Source organism: Trypanosoma cruzi, genomic scaffold, assembly GCF_000209065.1.
Source record: "Trypanosoma cruzi strain CL Brener 1047053516723 genomic scaffold, whole genome shotgun sequence".
NCBI classification, from domain to species: Eukaryota; Euglenozoa; class Kinetoplastea; order Trypanosomatida; family Trypanosomatidae; genus Trypanosoma; species Trypanosoma cruzi.
The window spans coordinates 487,380-503,856 of record NW_001849576.1 but is presented as its reverse complement, the minus strand read 5'-3'; the positions used below and the strand labels follow the sequence as shown (position 1 = coordinate 503,856).

General features: G+C 53.3%; 4 protein-coding genes and 3 pseudogenes across 4 annotated transcripts, besides 11 other annotated features; all 7 read left to right on the top strand.

Moving 5' to 3' along the window:
• Positions 1 to 2,668: part of a sequence feature (areas not merged during assembly with more than two copies in the genome that could not be assigned to a particular haplotype) that runs on past the window's edge.
• Positions 1,079 to 1,540, top strand: Tc00.1047053508221.585 (annotated as a pseudogene).
• Positions 1,812 to 1,889: a sequence feature (A-rich).
• Positions 2,073 to 3,176, top strand: Tc00.1047053508221.580 (mucin-associated surface protein (MASP), putative; the record flags this gene model as incomplete). Its single annotated transcript, XM_816920.1, has 1 exon — positions 2,073 to 3,176. The coding sequence occupies one exon, from the start codon at positions 2,073 to 2,075 to the stop codon at positions 3,174 to 3,176; it is 1,104 nt and encodes a 367-aa protein (XP_822013.1).
• Positions 2,669 to 2,781: a sequence feature (areas merged during assembly that could not be assigned to a particular haplotype. This can correspond to areas where the two haplotypes were merged or to regions with more than two copies in the genome that were merged during assembly.).
• Positions 2,782 to 8,585: a sequence feature (areas not merged during assembly with more than two copies in the genome that could not be assigned to a particular haplotype).
• Positions 3,490 to 3,606: a sequence feature (A-rich).
• Tc00.1047053508221.570 lies at positions 4,841 to 5,899 on the top strand (annotated as a pseudogene).
• Positions 8,094 to 8,723, top strand: Tc00.1047053508221.560 (mucin TcMUCII, putative; the record flags this gene model as incomplete). The annotated part of the gene is made up of 1 exon (XM_816919.1): positions 8,094 to 8,723. One exon carries the CDS (start codon positions 8,094 to 8,096, stop codon positions 8,721 to 8,723), a length of 630 nt encoding a protein of 209 aa, XP_822012.1.
• Positions 8,586 to 9,490: a sequence feature (heterozygous, Esmeraldo-like haplotype).
• Positions 9,244 to 10,521, top strand: Tc00.1047053508221.550 (mucin-associated surface protein (MASP), putative; the record flags this gene model as incomplete). The annotated part of the gene is made up of 1 exon (XM_816918.1): positions 9,244 to 10,521. The coding sequence occupies one exon, from the start codon at positions 9,244 to 9,246 to the stop codon at positions 10,519 to 10,521; it is 1,278 nt and encodes a 425-aa protein (XP_822011.1).
• Positions 9,491 to 13,415: a sequence feature (areas not merged during assembly with more than two copies in the genome that could not be assigned to a particular haplotype).
• Positions 10,137 to 10,290: a sequence feature (CT-rich).
• Positions 12,206 to 12,706, top strand: Tc00.1047053508221.539 (hypothetical protein, conserved; the record flags this gene model as incomplete). The annotated part of the gene is made up of 1 exon (XM_816901.1): positions 12,206 to 12,706. The coding sequence occupies one exon, from the start codon at positions 12,206 to 12,208 to the stop codon at positions 12,704 to 12,706; it is 501 nt and encodes a 166-aa protein (XP_821994.1).
• Tc00.1047053508221.530 lies at positions 13,238 to 15,616 on the top strand (annotated as a pseudogene).
• Positions 13,416 to 13,719: a sequence feature (areas merged during assembly that could not be assigned to a particular haplotype. This can correspond to areas where the two haplotypes were merged or to regions with more than two copies in the genome that were merged during assembly.).
• Positions 13,720 to 16,477: part of a sequence feature (areas not merged during assembly with more than two copies in the genome that could not be assigned to a particular haplotype) that runs on past the window's edge.
• Positions 15,690 to 15,774: a sequence feature (A-rich).

Below are 16,477 nucleotides of genomic sequence, written 5' to 3'. Positions count from 1 at the left end.
CGAGTGACTGTGCTCTGCGGGCCGCACTCACGCGCCGATGGGAGGGCTGAGGGGAGCAGCAACACGCAGATGACCCCATGAAATATAAACGATGTGCGGACACGCAGAGGGTCGGATGGTTGAAAGGCATTTAAATATCTTTTAATTTTATTTTGGGGGCAAAATATATGCAGACAGTTTGGTGTGGCCGCACGGCAGCCGGCTGTCTTTTGTTAATTTGTGTGGAACAGTAATGGACGATTTCTTCTTTATTTATAATTATTTTGTGTGATGGGGTTTGTGTAAGATGAAAGGGAAAGCTTTTTTTTGTTTTGGATAAATTTTGTGTGAATTGCCGCTGCTTGGGCTGCAGTGCATTCATGAGTTTGAGCGGTCTTCTTCTTGTTGCTTCCGCCATGCACCTCCGCTGTACATTTTGTTGCATCCCACACACTCTGCTTCCATTTCTCTACTTTTTTGCTTTGTGTTTCTGCAGGCACACACAACCACACGCACAAGATGCACATTGCAGTGGATTTGAATGCTTCTTTTGCAGTGCATGCTGGCAGTTGCGTGTGGCGGCTGTTGTCTTCCTCCGTGGCCATGAGGAGAAGGGAGAGGGAGTGCGCAGCCCGCGTCACCTTTCCTGCGGGTGTGGAGCACCGCGTGTGACTGCGTTGATTTGGGCTCCGTGTCCCATTGAGGGCAGGATGGCAGGAAATTTTTTACTGCGTCATGGATGGATGAGGGTTCGCTCGCTCCGTGTGCGTTGTGTTGTGGCTGCGGGTTGTGGCCATTTCCCGTTGGCTGTGGGAATGAGCTGAGGGAGATGGTGGTGGATGTCTTCTCCTCCTGCATGGTGGGTGGCTGCTGGCGTTGTGTGCCTTCCTTGCGTGGATGCCGTCTCGTGGTGTGTGAACTGTGCGGCTGGGCCTCCTGCCCTCTCCTCATGTTGTCTGCTCTCTCTCGCTGTATCCGCTGTGCCCCGCTCCTCTCCCTCTCGTTTCATTCTTTTTCTTCTGTCTCACCGCTCAGCTGACTGACACCAGCGACTCCACTACGGGTGACGGTGACTGCGGTGGTGACGGTGCGGCTTCGTATGGTGTGCGCCGTGTTATTTATTGCGCTCTCGTGCTGCTGCTGCTGCTGCAATTCTGTGTGCGTGACGGCCGCTGGTGATGGTAATGACTCCCACACAATCGCCAGTACTCTAGAAGGATCACGTGGGACCAATACGGCAGGATCAACAAGTTTGGGAAGCGGTGCGGAACAGTCACAAAGTACGTCCTGTGTGGAAGGGCCTCAAGGTTGAGCAGCCGGCGAAGGAAAAAAAAACACTGAGAATGCAGAGACTAAACATTTTGGTAAGGCAAAGGAAAAAAATGTGGCTAAAATTAATGTACAGGCAAAAACGACGACGACAACAGAGACGCCAACCACGACGACCACCCGTGCACCGTCACGTTTTCGTGAAATCGACGGCAGCCTCAGCAGCTCTGCGTGGGTGTGTGCCACGCTGCTGCTCGCCGTATCCGCGCTGGCGTGCACCACTGTGGGCTGAAGAGGTGTGTGCGGGCTGTGCGTGCCAGCACTCAACCGCAGGGATTTGTACGTGTCCACTGTGGTCCGATGTAAATAAATAAGAGAAAACAATGATTGTGTTTTGCTTCACTTGCTTCCGCTGCCATGCTGTGTGCTCCGCGTTGCTGCTCCCTCTATCCGTCACGTTGAACGCATCCCAGACACACTCATATGCACGACACGCATACAAATTTTTGCGTGGAATCACATTTGAGGATAGGTGCATGTGCACTGGAGCCATTTGGGTGCAGTTTTTCTTGTTTTGTATTTTACTTTATTGCTGCTTGTTTTCTGTTGTTTTTATTTTTTTGTGTGCTTTTTTTTTTTTTCAAATTATTGCGGCGTGTTGTGCGTTTTTTGCACTTTCATTGGTTCAATATTTCTCATCGAATGCGTGCTGCTGCTGCTGGTGTTTTTTACTGTGCCGTGTGACTTGTATTTTTTCATTGCTTTCACTCTTCGTTGACGGTTTGTTAGTTTGTGCTGAAGGCTGCACGCAAGTGACAGGAGTGATGGCGATGATGACTGGCCGTGTGCTGCTGGTGTGTGCCCTCTGCGTGCTGTGGTGCGGTGCCGGCTGTGGTTTTTGTGAGGGAACTTTGGAGGATGAATTCTGCAATAAGTCATATGTGGAGGCTTTGAGTTTGCTGGCGAATAAGACTGACGATGAGATTAAAAAGAAATACTGCAAACAGGAAGATGAAAAAGCAACGTGTTTAAAGACGTTGAGGAGTAATATTGCAGATGCGCTGGAGAAAGAAAAGGCGAAGGAAGACAATGCAGCTCACAGAGAGTCGGACATCTCGAGGGATACGGGAGCGTCAGTTGGCAGCCCAACAACGAAATCGTCAAAGGCCGCCGGCGCGAATACTGCCGTGTTGTCATCTCCGCCTCCTTTAAATGTGGAAGGTGGTTTTGATGCCCAAATTCACGGATCAGCAGGTGGTGCTGGCCACCAGCAGCATTCCGATGACGTTCGCAGTGAAGAAGAGCAAAGGAATCACCCAGAGTCCGGGCGCTGCAGCGAAGGTCAAGATGCCTTGGGCGAATGCAGTCATGTGCCCGCAGGTGACGCAGCGGCGGAGGGATCGCATCAACACAGCGTGGACGCGCAAGGCAAAACGATCCACAAGAAAGGCGAAGAAACAACACCAACAGGACTGAAGTCGACCGAAGCACGGGATGGCACGGACGGAGCGCCAGCACCACCACAAGATCCACCAAATACGACTGAATCACACGAGGATAAATCCCGGAGAGTGGCTGCACCAGACACAATTCCTGCAGATAATACATCACCAGGCAGCAACCAGGAGCAAACATCCCAGTCTTCGTCTCCCAGTGGCAGTGAAACCACCGGCAGCTCGGATAAAGAGGACCGAGAAAAAAACTCCAAAAATGCACAAATATCCGATACCCCACTGAAAGATGAAGAACAGCACCGTGAGAGTACAGCTGGTAGTAAAGACGCAACAACAGTTGAATCTGCCGCTGAGCAACGTAATACGACGACGCCTGGCGACAGTGACGGCAGCACCGCGGTCTCCCACACCACCTCCCCTCTTTTGCTTGTTGTTGTTGCGTGTGCGGCTGCTGCTGCGGTGGTGGCCGCGTGAGAGTGAGGGAGAGAGAGCCGTGCACCGCCCGCACACACACTCTTCCTCTCACTCTCTGTGTGTGTCCCCTTGCATGGACTCTCGCCCTCACCTCACCCCACGAGGCACACAATAATGTGCCCATTGTATATATGCACGCACACCCATGCATGCCCGTTGGTGCTCTCTTTTGCACGACACGCACCGCTGCCGTCCTGCCTGGCTGCATGGGCGGAGCACCGTAACTGTTTTTTATTGTTGTTGTTTGTTTTTTGTTAATTTTTTTGATTTGCTTTTGCTGTGAGCGTTTATCTATTTCTTACAAACCCAGTCCTTTTTTTTGCGTATTTTAAATTTATTTTAATGCTTGCTTCTTTCTTGTTTTAAAATTCTTTTTTTATTTTTATGTGTTTGTTGCTTTTTTTTACATCCCTCTTTTTTTTGCTTTTTTGGGGGCAATCACTATGGACGTTTTTTTCTTTTCTACTCTTCCCTCTTTAATTGTTTGTTGCTGCACTCTTCCTGTGAGGGGTGCCGTGTGTTTCCGCCCAACTGCTCCACTCGCACACCACCGACACGCTCATGACGACGGCCCTGTGCGCCTCGCCTGCTGCACGCATGAGGAGGGGCCGCGACGAACGGCGCGCTGAGGGAGCCGTGACGTGTGGGCGTGCGACGAGGGCCTGTGGGGCGGAGCACACATTTCTTCCCTCTTGTTTTGTTTTCTTTGCGGCCAGGGCGGGCAGACACCCGCAGCGCCACACGCACAGCCACACCCTGCCGCCGTGTTTTTAAGATTTTTGCTTTGCGTGTTTATTTCACGCGCCGGCAGTCCCTTCGGTGTCGGCCTCGTGAGCATTTCTTTTCCCTCCTGATGATTTTTCTCTTTTGCTGCGCTCACTCTCCCGATGGAGTGACGCGACTGCCGTCATTTCTGCGTGCTTCTCTCAGTCCCCACACACACGAGTGACTGTGCTCTGCGGGCCGCACTCACGCGCCGATGAGAGGGCTGAGGGGAGCAGCAACACGCAGATGAACCCATGAAATATAAACGATGTGCGGACACGCAGAGGGTCGGATGGTTGAAAGGCATTTAAATATCTTTTAATTTTATTTTGGGGGCAAAATATATGCAGACAGTTTGGTGTGGCCGCACGGCAGCCGGCTGTCTTTTGTTAATTTGTGTGGAACAGTAATGGACGATTTCTTCTTTATTTATAATTATTTTGTGTGATGGGGTTTGTGTAAGATGAAAGGGAAAGCTTTTTTTTGTTTTGGATAAATTTTGTGTGAATTGCCGCTGCTTGGGCTGCAGTGCATTCATGAGTTTGAGCGGTCTTCTTCTTGTTGCTTCCGCCATGCACCTCCGCTGTACATTTTGTTGCATCCCACACACTCTGCTTCCATTTCTCTACTTTTTTGCTTTGTGTTTCTGCAGGCACACACAACCACACACACAAGATGCACATTGCAGTGGATTTGAATGCTTCTTTTGCAGTGCATGCTGGCAGTTGCGTGTGGCGGCTGTTGTCTTCCTCCGTGGCCATGAGGAGAAGGGAGAGGGAGTGCGCAGCCCGCGTCACCTTTCCTGCGGGTGTGGAGCACCGCGTGTGACTGCGTTGAGTTGGGCTCCGTGTCCCATTGAGGGCGGGATGGCAGGTAATTTTGATGCCGCATGATGGATGGATGAGGGTTCGCTTGCGCGTGTGCCTGGTGTGGTGGGTGCTCGCTCCGTGTGCGTTGTGTGGGCGGCCACGTGTAACACATTGAGTGATCTTCGCCCCTACATTGGCGCCATGAACTTTGATCCGAAGTACATGACTGACACGGCGTGGAGCGTTCGCGTTGCCGCACACGAAATTGCGCATGCGCTTGGGTTCAGCCAGGAGAGCATGAGAGAAAAGAGCGTGGTGAAGAAGAGAGAGAGAAGTGTGCGTGGGACGCACCGCAGGATGGTGGCAGGAAAGCACGTTCAGGAGAAGGCGGAAGCGCACTTTGGCTGTGACTCTCTCGAGGGCATGGTGCTGGAGGACGAAGATGGCTCTTGGGAAAAGGAAATCCCTCACTGGAAGGGACGCCACGCGTGGGACGAGCTGATGGCCCCCCCCAGTTGGTGCCGGCTACTTCACGGCTCTGACGATGGCGATGTTTGCGCATATGGGATACTACCGCGTGAATTGGAGGATGGCGGAGCCGATGAGCTGGGGCCATCGCAGTGGCTGCGACTTCCTGGTCAATAAGCGCAATACAACCGATAATCTTGCCGCCAAGTATCCTCACATGTTTTGCGATGCTAAAGACACAGAGACGCTTCGTTGCACCTCCGACCGCCGTCACGTTGGGACGTGCACCGCAAGCATCGTTGAGGACAAGGAGAGTCTGGTGGATAAGGACGTTTGCCCTGTCGTATCTTTGGAATTTCACGAAGTCTCGTCTGGGACAACGTACAGGAAGTGCTCGGACGAAAATGTGGATTATCTCCGTGTGTCGCTGACTGGCGGTGGCTCGTGGTGCCTGGACGCAGAATTACTGGAGACGAAGGACGGTGATAGCCATAAAAGCGTCAAGGGAGTGTGCACGCAGGTGTCGTGTGGGGAGGGCACAGTGAGGGTGAAGCACCTCGGCAGCAGTGTTTTTCAGCCTTGACCTGAGGGCACTGACATCCCAGTGACGTTTAAAGATTTTCAGAAAGATGGGAAGATCAATTCCCCACGTACGGCGAGGTGTGCACCATTGCCGCGAACGGCAGCAGTCTTGTCGTTCCGAGAGCGTTGGTGGGTGGACAGGGTGACGAGCAAGAGGAGGAAGCAGAAGAGTCTGCGGTTGCTTCAGGGTCGCCTTCTCCGGAGGATACTCGTCCACAGTTGTCTCGTGTGGCGTCTGGTGCCTCCATTGAGAAGGAGCCTCCCGGTGCTTCGGCTGCGGGTGTCGCTGGTGGTGGCCTTCATGCCGGTCCAAGGGGTGATCCGGGGTGCGGACCGAAAGTGAGGACAACACTCAGCGGCGAGGGAGGAGACCTGGCAGTGGGAGCGAGGGAGCCAACAGAGCCTCCGGCCCCGACGCCTTCTTTGCGCCATCGCCCGGCGAGGACGTTGCACGAGCGGAGGGCGACCCTCGGGCGGATTGCCCAGCGGTGATTCCCAGTGCCTCTGCGCCTGCCACTCCGATTCCGTCCGTCAACGGCGACGACTTTCAGGCGATACCCGATGCGTTGGTACAGCAGGCCGACAGTGATTGTTGTGTGGCTGCTGCTACCGCTGGCCTCGTTCCCCTTGTGCTTCTTGTTGTGGTTGCTGCGGCGGTAGTGGTGGTGCCTCTTTGAGCAGCCGCGGCGGCTGGGCGCAATCAAACTGCGGCAGGGCGACAGTATTTACTTGGCACATTGACCCCGCACTCAAGATGTGCAAAACCGTAGCAATAACAATATAATACACTCACTGCATTCCCCATGTCCTTCTTTGCTTGCGGTGGTGGGCAAAATGACCGGTCTTTTATTGCATTGTTTGTTGTTCTGGGAAAAGGTGTTTTTGTTTAGAGGGTTTAACTTCCGTGAAAACTGTGTGCGAACGAAGTAACATGGAGAGAAAAGACGTTTCCCAGCACCACATGTATGCACGCGTTTTTTGATGCGATTGGAACGAGGGGAAACCACCGTACTCTAATCATGAGTAAAAAGTAAAGTAAATGTGCTCCAATGGAGGCGGGGTCGTGCCAGCAGCTGTTTCTCTGAAGGACAGGGACGACTGCCTCTGCCTCCGTAATTGGTGCATGCGGCTTTATCTTTTACGCTTTTGCTTGGTTTTGTGACTTTGCTTCTTTTTTTGTGTGTGTCATTGCGAGAATGTGGACCTCAAATAATTTCTGTGCTTCGGCTTTCAATCCGTATGCGCCCTTTTTATTTTTTGCCTTCCCGGCTTCTTGTGTTCGTTCTTGAATGGCTGTGTGTGTTTCGGGTGCTCTGCTGCACTGTGGGTAGTGTGTCTTAATTCCCTCTGTCCCTGCTGTTCTGATTGTGAGGACACGCTGTGGGTCAGGGTGCATGGCTCCGTGGTTGCGGCACTATTTGTTGTGGTTGCGTTGGGGCAGCCCCGACAAGACTGCCAACGTGTGGCTCTTGGGTGTCTTACTGGGCTCATTTCCGTCTCCTGCGCGATGGACTCCCGTCGTCGGCGCACCCTTTCGTGCAGTGGCGTCAGCGCAACAAGGTGGCAGTTTTGCTGTTGTTGCTGCTTCAGCTGTTTTGTGTTTCCCTCTGGTATTATGGGGTGCGGGTGTCGGATGTGGCGGCAATGAGCCGGAGATAAGGAGGATGGTGCGTGCGTGCGGGAGGACCGTGCGGTGTTGGAGCGGTGCGCACTGTTTGCGGGCTTGATGCGCCCCTTTGGTGCATGGCGTGTCTTGGTGTGTACTTCTTGCCGTGTGTGGTGCCAGCCGGCTCTTCACGATTGTGGCAATGGCGTGTTGACAGCTGTGTTTGGGTTGGCGCTGGCTGTTCCACCCTCTGGGTCTACGAGGGCGTATGCGTCACGTTGAGTGACAACAATCGCGCACGACGCCTGGTCCGCAAGCAAGTGACACACCGATTGCCGACGCGGCGCGGCCCTCTTACCTTTTTTGACCCTCTGGTAGCCTGCAGTCTGATGTCTAGCCGTAGTGGTCTCCTCTTTTCTCACTCGTTTTGTGTGTGACCGCATGTACTGACCACAACAATTGTACAATACAAGTATTACAGAGTGCAGGTTTGTGTGTGTGCCTGCCGCCGTGGATTGGAGTGTGTGTTGTGCGTGGTGTGCGGCGTACGGTGCATGCCTGGCTGCTGCCCTCTCCTCATGTGGTGTGCCCTCTGTGTGTGTCTGCCGCACCTCTCGTCTCCCCTGCTGCTCTCCATGTCCCTCACTGTGCAGGTCAGCTCCACACCACTGAACGACCACACTCACGATGATGATGACGTGCCGTCTGCTGTGCGCCCTGTTGGTGCTCGCCCTGTGCTGCTGCCCGTCTGTGTGCACCTCAGAGTCTCCGAAGATGGATGATGCTTCTAGTGCGACGACGAACACGATAACACAGACACCAACCACTAACAAGCCGGGTGGCGCTGATGGAAGCGTAAACAGTCATTCTACTTCTTCAGATTCAGGACTACAAGAGAATGATCAGTCAGGGTCATCAGATTTGGGCCCCGTTGCGGACAATGGAACAAAAGCCGGAGCGGATCCAGGTGCGGCCACTCTGGAAAAGGAATCAAACGGCCCGAACAATGTGGTACATACCGAAGTCAAGAGAAGCACGCCAGAGTCACAAAGTGGTACGAGTGTTTCCTTGGAAAATGAAGATAATGAAGCCGAAGATGCTCCCACGACAACCACGACGAGCACAAAAGTGCCCATTAAGTCCACTACTGCGCCGGAGGCACCAAGTACCACAACTACAACACAGGCACCAACCACGACGACCACCCGCGCACCGTCACGTCTTCGCGAAATCGACGGCAGCCTCAGCAGCTCTGCGTGGGTGTGTGCCACGCTGCTGCTCGCCGTATCCGCGCTGGCGTACACCACTCTGGGCTGAAGAATTGTATGCGGGCTGTGCGTGCCAGCACTTAATCACGGGGATTTGTGCGCGTGTGTTGTGGTCCGATGTAAATAAGAGAAAACAATGATTGTGTTTTGCTTCACTTGCTTCCGCTGCCCTGCTGTGTGCTCTGCGTCGTTTCACGCATCCGTCACGTTGAACGCGTAACAGACACCCATATGCACGATAGGCACGCAACTGTTTGCGTGGACGCATCTTTGTGTGGTGGTGCATGCACACTGGCACCATACTGTGCAGCTCTTTTTATTGAAATTTTTGTTGTTTTTTTACTTGTGTTTTTTTTTCTTGCTGATCAATTACTGCGGAGCTGTGTGCGTGCATTTTTTGCCCTCTCACTGATACCAACTGCCTCATGGTGTGTGCTCTGTTGCTGCTGCCATTTGTCAATGTGCGGTGGCAGTGCGTGGTGTAGCGGTCGTGTCTCTAATTCTTGCTTTCACTCTGCGTTGACGTGTTGTTAGTTTGTGCTGAAGGCTGCACGCAAGTGACGGGAGTGATGGCGATGATGACTGGCCGTGTGCTGCTGGTGTGTGCCCTCTGCATGCTGTGGTGGGGCCTTTTTGGAATTGCGGCCGACGGTGCTGGAGGTGCCGATGGCAGTGCGGTTGAGTATTTGTTCCCCCGGTGGCGCGCTCAGCTGCGGAGTGAATGCGCGGAGGAGGTCGGCAGGAGGACAGGAGGCGGTGTGAATGATCCAGCTTTGGAGGAATGCGTGCGTCGGAGGACGGACGGTGTGCGTGCCGTTGTGGATGGCCGCGGTCATTGGAGGCCTCAACAGTTTGTCGTTGTTGCCACTTCTGCTGGTGACACTTCTGATGATTACAAAGACCCGGGATCTCTCCCGGAAGGACAGTCAGGGAGCGTCGCTCAATTGACGGTTCAACAACCGTTGAAACCAGCGCCGAGCTCGGTGCCAGGATCAGCGGATAATGCAACCGAAAAAAATAAGCCAACAAATCCCGCACAGCCTCTTGCGACGGGGGAGAAAATAAATGGAGAATTAATAGAAATAAAAAGTGACGATGAAGGCACAAAGGGGAAAAGCGAAGATGAAGGCGAGAAAGTTGAAGAAAACGATGATGAAGCAGATGGTAATGCAGGCAGCGGCACATCCGATGGAAGTCAAGAGCAAGGAAAGCAGAAAGCAGGTACTGGACAAGGGGCATCAGGAGGCACTGCAAAAGAAAATGTAAATGTTGTTGCCGGCAGCAACTTGGCGGAAGGGGCCGCAGCCTCTCCGCCTGTTGTTTCCGTCAACGTTGAGAATCCCAAAAGTGTCGAGTTGATTCGTGACGATGTTGGAGGAAGGAGACAAACCCGTGAAAAGACAGTGCAAGAGCCACCAGCCGTGAAACTGAAAGAGAATGTACCAGCGGAATTAATTTCCACAGAAGATGCAGCGGAAGGAGAAAAACAAAAGACGGAAGAAAAAGCGGAAGAGGCAGAAACGAAAGAGGAACAAAAAAACGCCGCAGAAAAATCAAAAGAAGAAACGCCAACAGCACCAGAGAAAAAGACGAAAGAAGAGCAAAAGGATAAGGAGGTACAACGCGTACGAAGCAAAAACGAAGAAAAAGAAACGGATGGGGCAGAGCCACCAGCCAAAAAAGAGGCAGAGGTTGAAAAAACGGCCGCATTCAAAAATATTCATATGAATAACATTACCAAACCTGGCGACAGTGACGGCAGCACAGCTGTCTCCCACACCACCTCCCCTCTCTTGCTTCTTGTTGTTGTTGCGTGTGCGGCTGCTGCTGCGGTGGTGGCCGCGTGAGAGTGAGTGTGAGAGAGCCGTGCACCGCCCGCACACACACTCTTCCTTCTCTCTGTGTGTGTGTCCCCTTGCATGGACTCTCGCCCTCACCCCACCCCACGAGGCACACACATAATGTGCCCATTGTATGTATGCATGCACACCCATGCAGGCCCGTTGGTGCTCTCTTTTGCACGACACGCACCGCTGCCGTTCTGCCTGGCTGCATGGGCGGAGCACCGTAACTGTTTCTGTTTTGTTTTTATTGCATTGAGTGGGCGACCTCCCTCTCTCTCTCTCCCTGTGTGTGTGTTTTGCTTTACGGGAGCAATGAGAGTGTGTGTGCGCTGGTCGTCCCACGCTTCGGCCCTTTGTTTTTTTCATTGTTTTACTTGTGTTGAGGTTGAGTGCACACATTGCACTTTCTGATCGGCTGCATGTTTGTGTGTGTGATGAGGTGGGTAATTTGCGTGTGCGCTATCTGCCTCTCTCTGCTCTTTGTTCCCGTTGAATTCTTTTGCGGCATGGCTGCTCTGCAAGTATATCCACTGACATGCACACCTATACATGCCATTATGCACACGCTGTGAGCGCTGAAGGCGTGCGAGTACGGCCGCAACTGCAGCCCGTGCGGCCACTGTCCTGTGCTGCAGACGGAGGATGGCTTTGCTATATGTATTCCTTCCGGACCACTGTGCATCGTCAATGGTTTTGTTTTTGTTCCGCATCGTCTGAAATTCGCACATGCTTACGCAGCTGACACCGTGGTGCACATCGCGTGGGGATTGTATTGCTGGCATTAATGGGTTAGCTTTCTGCTGCATCGTCTTGTCCACACGATGGGGTGGAAGGCGGGTTTGTTGGATGCGCCGTGCTTCTGGCTTGAAGGGTAGAGACGCTGCGCCCACATATTGTTTTTTTGGTGCCCGGCGTCACGGGGTGGAATGCCAAGTGTTGTATTGTATGAGACGTCGATGCCGTCGAAGCTGTTGCTGGTGTGGCGTCCATCCCACTCACACACTCACTAGAAAACAAGTGACGGGCTGTGCGCGCTCCCTTCTGCGCGTGTGTGGAGTTTGGTGTTGTGGTTGCTGTGCTCTTTTGCCGTTCACTTGCCGCGTTGTGGATGAGGTGTGTGTGTGCTTGCCTCACCACTACCGTGCCGCCCCAGCAACGCGCTGGATGAAGTGGAGGCCGTATTTCTGCTCTCCGAGGTGTCTTGATGTAGGCGGCATGGACGACACGTGTGTGGGCCCGTTACCCGCAATACGTGGACCCTCCACACTCTAATGATGCCATCCGCAGCTTTCATTTTTTCTTGTTTCTGCGTCACGCTCCACGCCAGGCGCTGGGCGAGGGCGGCGGAGCGGAATGTGGAGAATGCAGTAGCGTCAGCGGCGCCTTGGCCGTCGCTGTCTGCCGCTTGCCGCGTCAGCGACGTCACAGTTGTTCTTAATTTGTTTGCTGCGGGTGCATTTTATTGAGGGCGCACTCTTCCGAGAAGGCCTGCATTTTTGTGCTCCTGGCATCCTCTGTCTTCAACTTGTGTTTCCGTTGCTTGCGAGCGACGCCTGTCCTGCGTGAGTGGTGCTCCTCGTGCTTCTGCCTTGTTGCGACGGCGCCGTTCTCTGATTTACTTCTTCCGCTTCCTTTTCTTTTACGTTTGGAGGAGTGGAGGGACAGGAGCCAAGGAAGCAGTTTCACAATGAGTGGAGTGTACATTGCTGGCCCCGCTGTGTTCGACGCAGACACGGGTGCGGCGTGCCAGGATCGTGTGCGCACGGCTCTGTGGGTACACGGCGTCGTGCCGCTCATTCCCGCTGGAAACGTGGCCCCAGGGGCTGGGGAGATGCGGGTGAAGAAAGTGGAGATGGTAAGGCGGCGCGACGCCGTCATTGCGGACCTGTGTCTGTTTTGCTTGGATGGGCCGGGCTGCGGGACGGCGTTTGAAGTGGGCCACGCTGCCGCCCTGGGAATGACGGTGCTGACATTTACGCTCGATTGGCGTTCCATGAGGGAGAAGTACGGCGGCGCGTGTGACGCGTCTGTGATGAGTGTGGAGGACTTTGGTCTTTCATTCAGTCTGGTGCTCTGCGACGGTGCGGAGGCGTTTTACTCCTTCGACGCTGCCCTTCACCACTTTCTGAGGCACAGCTCGGAATGGCGAGGATGCGACTGTGGGGGATGTGTGCGAAGTTGGAGTTAATGCGTTGGATCCTGGTGGGATTTTGTGCACGGCTTGGCGTGCATCCCCGCGCAATGGCCGGCGGATATTCCATGCCGTGTTTCTCAGCAACAGGGCGGGCGACTGGCTCCGTGCGGCACAGCTGAGTCTGCCGTGTGTGCCGCTGACTGTTGTCTGTTTAGTGCTTTTTCCGCTGCTTTTGTGTGTAGGCCGGAGATGTTCTCCTGTTGCCCACGAGGCGGGTATCCCTTTTTTTTTTTGGTTTGGCTGTGAGCGCTGGCACGTCTGTTGGTGGTTGTGCGTCGACCTTTTTGAAAAAACACACAGCCCTTCCACCTCATTGTGTATGGTTGGTGGGAATAAATGATTTCTGGTTCTGCAGTGACACGCTGTGCACCCCACTGGTGTGTCTAATGTGTTTCCCTGTGCTCTTCTCCCCATTTGTGACACACACACTTGAAAAGGAAAGCAAACAAGCACTTAACGCTACTGTAAGATTCGAAGGCTCTGAAAGGACCAACAGCACACACACCGCACACACACACATATTTATATGCTCTCACGTGTTGCTGCAGTGAAGGCACCCCGCACGCACAACCGTCGCCGCGTGACCGGATCCCGCGGAAGGAGGAGGGAAGGAGGAGAGAGTGAGCCGCAGAGGCCCAACATGTCCCGGCGTGCGTTTAATTCCGCGGTGCTGCCGCTCATTGTTGTGATGATGTGCTGCAGTACTTGTGGAGCTGCGCCAGCTCAGGTGGCGCCGTCGTCTGGTCCAAAGTTTGAATGGAAGGACATAAAGAGTGAAGGTGAAGGTGTAACTGTGGACTCGTTGGGCATTCCCGGCCTATTGAAAGTGGGGAGTACGTATTTGTCGTTGCCGAGGCTCAGTGCAAGAATGGTGGAAACACCGTCTTTACTGGCATTGCATCCCAACTACTCTCGATGGATAAGGGTAAAGAACCGAAAGAGGGAGTGCTGAAGAATGCCAAGGAGAAAACACAAGTTCTGGAAGAAGTCACTTCCTCAGACGCGGAGAAGAAAGTAGATGTGAGCCGACCAACAACAGTTGTGAATGGAAGTGATATTTACATGCTTGCTGGAAACTATAGTTGGGCATATGCCGACAATGATCGGGCAGTTGACTGGGGACTCATGCTGGTGAAAGGGCACGTCAGTGAAGAGAATCAAAAAGGTAAAAGAATTTATTGGAACGATACTTACGCCATTCCGTGGACTTACAAAGGCAACCAACACAGTATTCTGAAGCGGCTGATTGGCGGCGGTGGATCGGGTGTTAAGATGAAGGACGGTACGCTTGTGTTCCCGGTGGAAGGGAAAAAGGAGGTCGACACACAAGAGGATGGAAAGACCGTTTCGCTGGTCCTATACTTGCAGGGTACTGAGAGTTGGACACTGTCGAAGGAGGTGCCTGCCGATGGCTGCAGTGATCCCTCCGTCGTGGAGTGGAAGGGAAAACTCATGATGATGACTGCGTGTGATGATGGCCGCCGCAGGGTGTACGAGATCGGTGACAGGGGGAATTCGCGGACGGAGGCACTCGGGACACTCTCGCGCGTGTGGGCCAGCAAACAAAAGGGTAAAGACGTGAAACTCGTTGGAAGCGGGTTCACTACAGCGAATATTGGTGGTGGAGATGATAATAACAGGGACGTGATGCTCGTTACTCTGCCGGTGTATTCAAAGGAAAAGGATAACGAAAACGAAAAGGGCGTACTCCATCTTTGGCTGACGGACAATACACACATTGTTGATATTGGGCCGGTATCCGAGGAAGATGATGACGTTGCCGCCAGCTCCCTGTTGTACAAAAGTGTTGAAAGTGGAAATCAAGATAAGAAGGAGGAGTTGATTGCACTGTACGAGAAGAAGAAGGGCGGTGTGGAACCGTCACTCGGTATGGTCTCTGTTCGTCTGACTGAGCAGTTGAAGCGGGTGAGGGAGGTGCTGAGGACGTGGAAGGAAGTGGACGGAATTGTCTCCAAGCTGTGCTCCACTTTACTTGCACAGGTTACCTCAACTGACAATGCCTGCAGTGCTGATAAAATCACCGAAGGGCTGGTTGGCTTTTTCTCCGGCAACTTCTCTGATGGCACATGGAAGGACGAGTACCTCGGCGTGAACGCCACAGTAAAGAGCGGTATTGGTGCGGAGGAAAAGGATAATGGCGTGACATTTAAAGGACGTGGTGCGTGGGCGGAGTGGCCTGTTGGCAAGCAAGAGGAGAATCAGCTGTACCACTTTGCGAACTACAACTTCACTCTTGTGGCGACGGTGTCCATCCACGGTTTGCCAAAGGAGGGTTCTATTCCATTGATTGGTGCGAAGGTGAATGATGGCGATAAGAATACAGTTCTCCTGGGACTGTCGTACAACAACAAAGAGGGGAAGTGGCGGGTGCTGTGCGGTGACGGAACGACGTCGGAGCACAGCAGGACTTGGGAGCCGGGGACAACGTACCATGTGGCCATTGTGCTACAGAACGGCAACCAGGGCTCCGATTGCGTCGATGGTCAGCGTGTGTGTGAGAGTGTGCAAATTAACTGGAAAAATACAGAATCGAAAGGGATCTCACACTTCTTCATTGGAGGGGACGGAGGCAATGCAGAGAACACAGGGGGTAACGAAGGTGTATCTGTGACTGTGAGGAACGTCCTGCTGTACAACCGTCCGTTGAGCTCCGAAGAGATTGCAGGGCTTGCCAAAAATAATATTCCAACGTCAGTGGCTGCGCGTACTTCTTCACCTGCTGTGTCTCGCCCGAAGCGCTCTTCTGAATCCTTGGCGGGAGGAGCAACGGGTTTCGGTACCGCTCGTCACTTTGGGGCAAATGGTGATGGCAGCACTGTTTGCGGAAGCGGACTGCTGCCGCTGATCCTTCTGTTGGGACTGTGGGGGTTTGCGGCTCTGTGAGGAGTGTGTGGTCTCGGCGTGGAACACCTCGGCACCGAATTACTTCCCCATGGGAACAAATTTCACTCATAAATCTTTTTTTTTTGCGTATTTTAAATTTATTTTAATGTTTGCTTCTTTTTTCTTTTTTTTTACTTTTTTTTTGCGTGTTTTTTTCTAATCTCCCATTCCTCCTTTGCTTTCGGGGCAATCACTATGGATGTTTTTTTCTTTTCTACTCTTCCCTCTTTTAATTGTTTCTTCTGCACTCCTCCTGTGAGGGGTGCCGTGTGTTTCCCGCCCAACTGCTCCACTCGCACACCACCGACACGCTCATGACGACGGCCCTGTGCGCCTCGCCTGCTGCACGCATGAGGAGGGCCGCGACGAACGGCGCGCTGAGGGAGCCGTGACGTGTGGGCGTGCGACGAGGGCCTGTGGGGCGGCGCACACATTTCTTTCCCTCTTGTTTTGTTTTTGCGGCCAGGGCGGGCAGACACCCGCAGCGCCACACACACAGCCACACCTGCCGCCGTGTTTTTAAGATTTCTTTTTTTTGCTGCGCTCACTCTCCCGATGGAGTGACGCGACTGCCGTCGTGTCTGCGTGCTTCTCTCAGTCCCCCCACACACGAGTGACTGTGCTCTGCGGGCCGCACTCGCGCGCCGATGGGAGGGCTGAGGGGAGCAGCAACACGCAGATGACCCCATGAAATACAAACGATGTGCGGACACGCAGAGGGTCGGACGGTTGAAAGACATTTAAATATCTTTTAATTTTCTTTGCGGGCAAAATATATGCAGACAGTTTGGTGTGGCCGCACGGCAGCCGGCTGCTTTTTAAATTTGTGTGGAACAGTAATGGACGATTTCTTTTTATTTA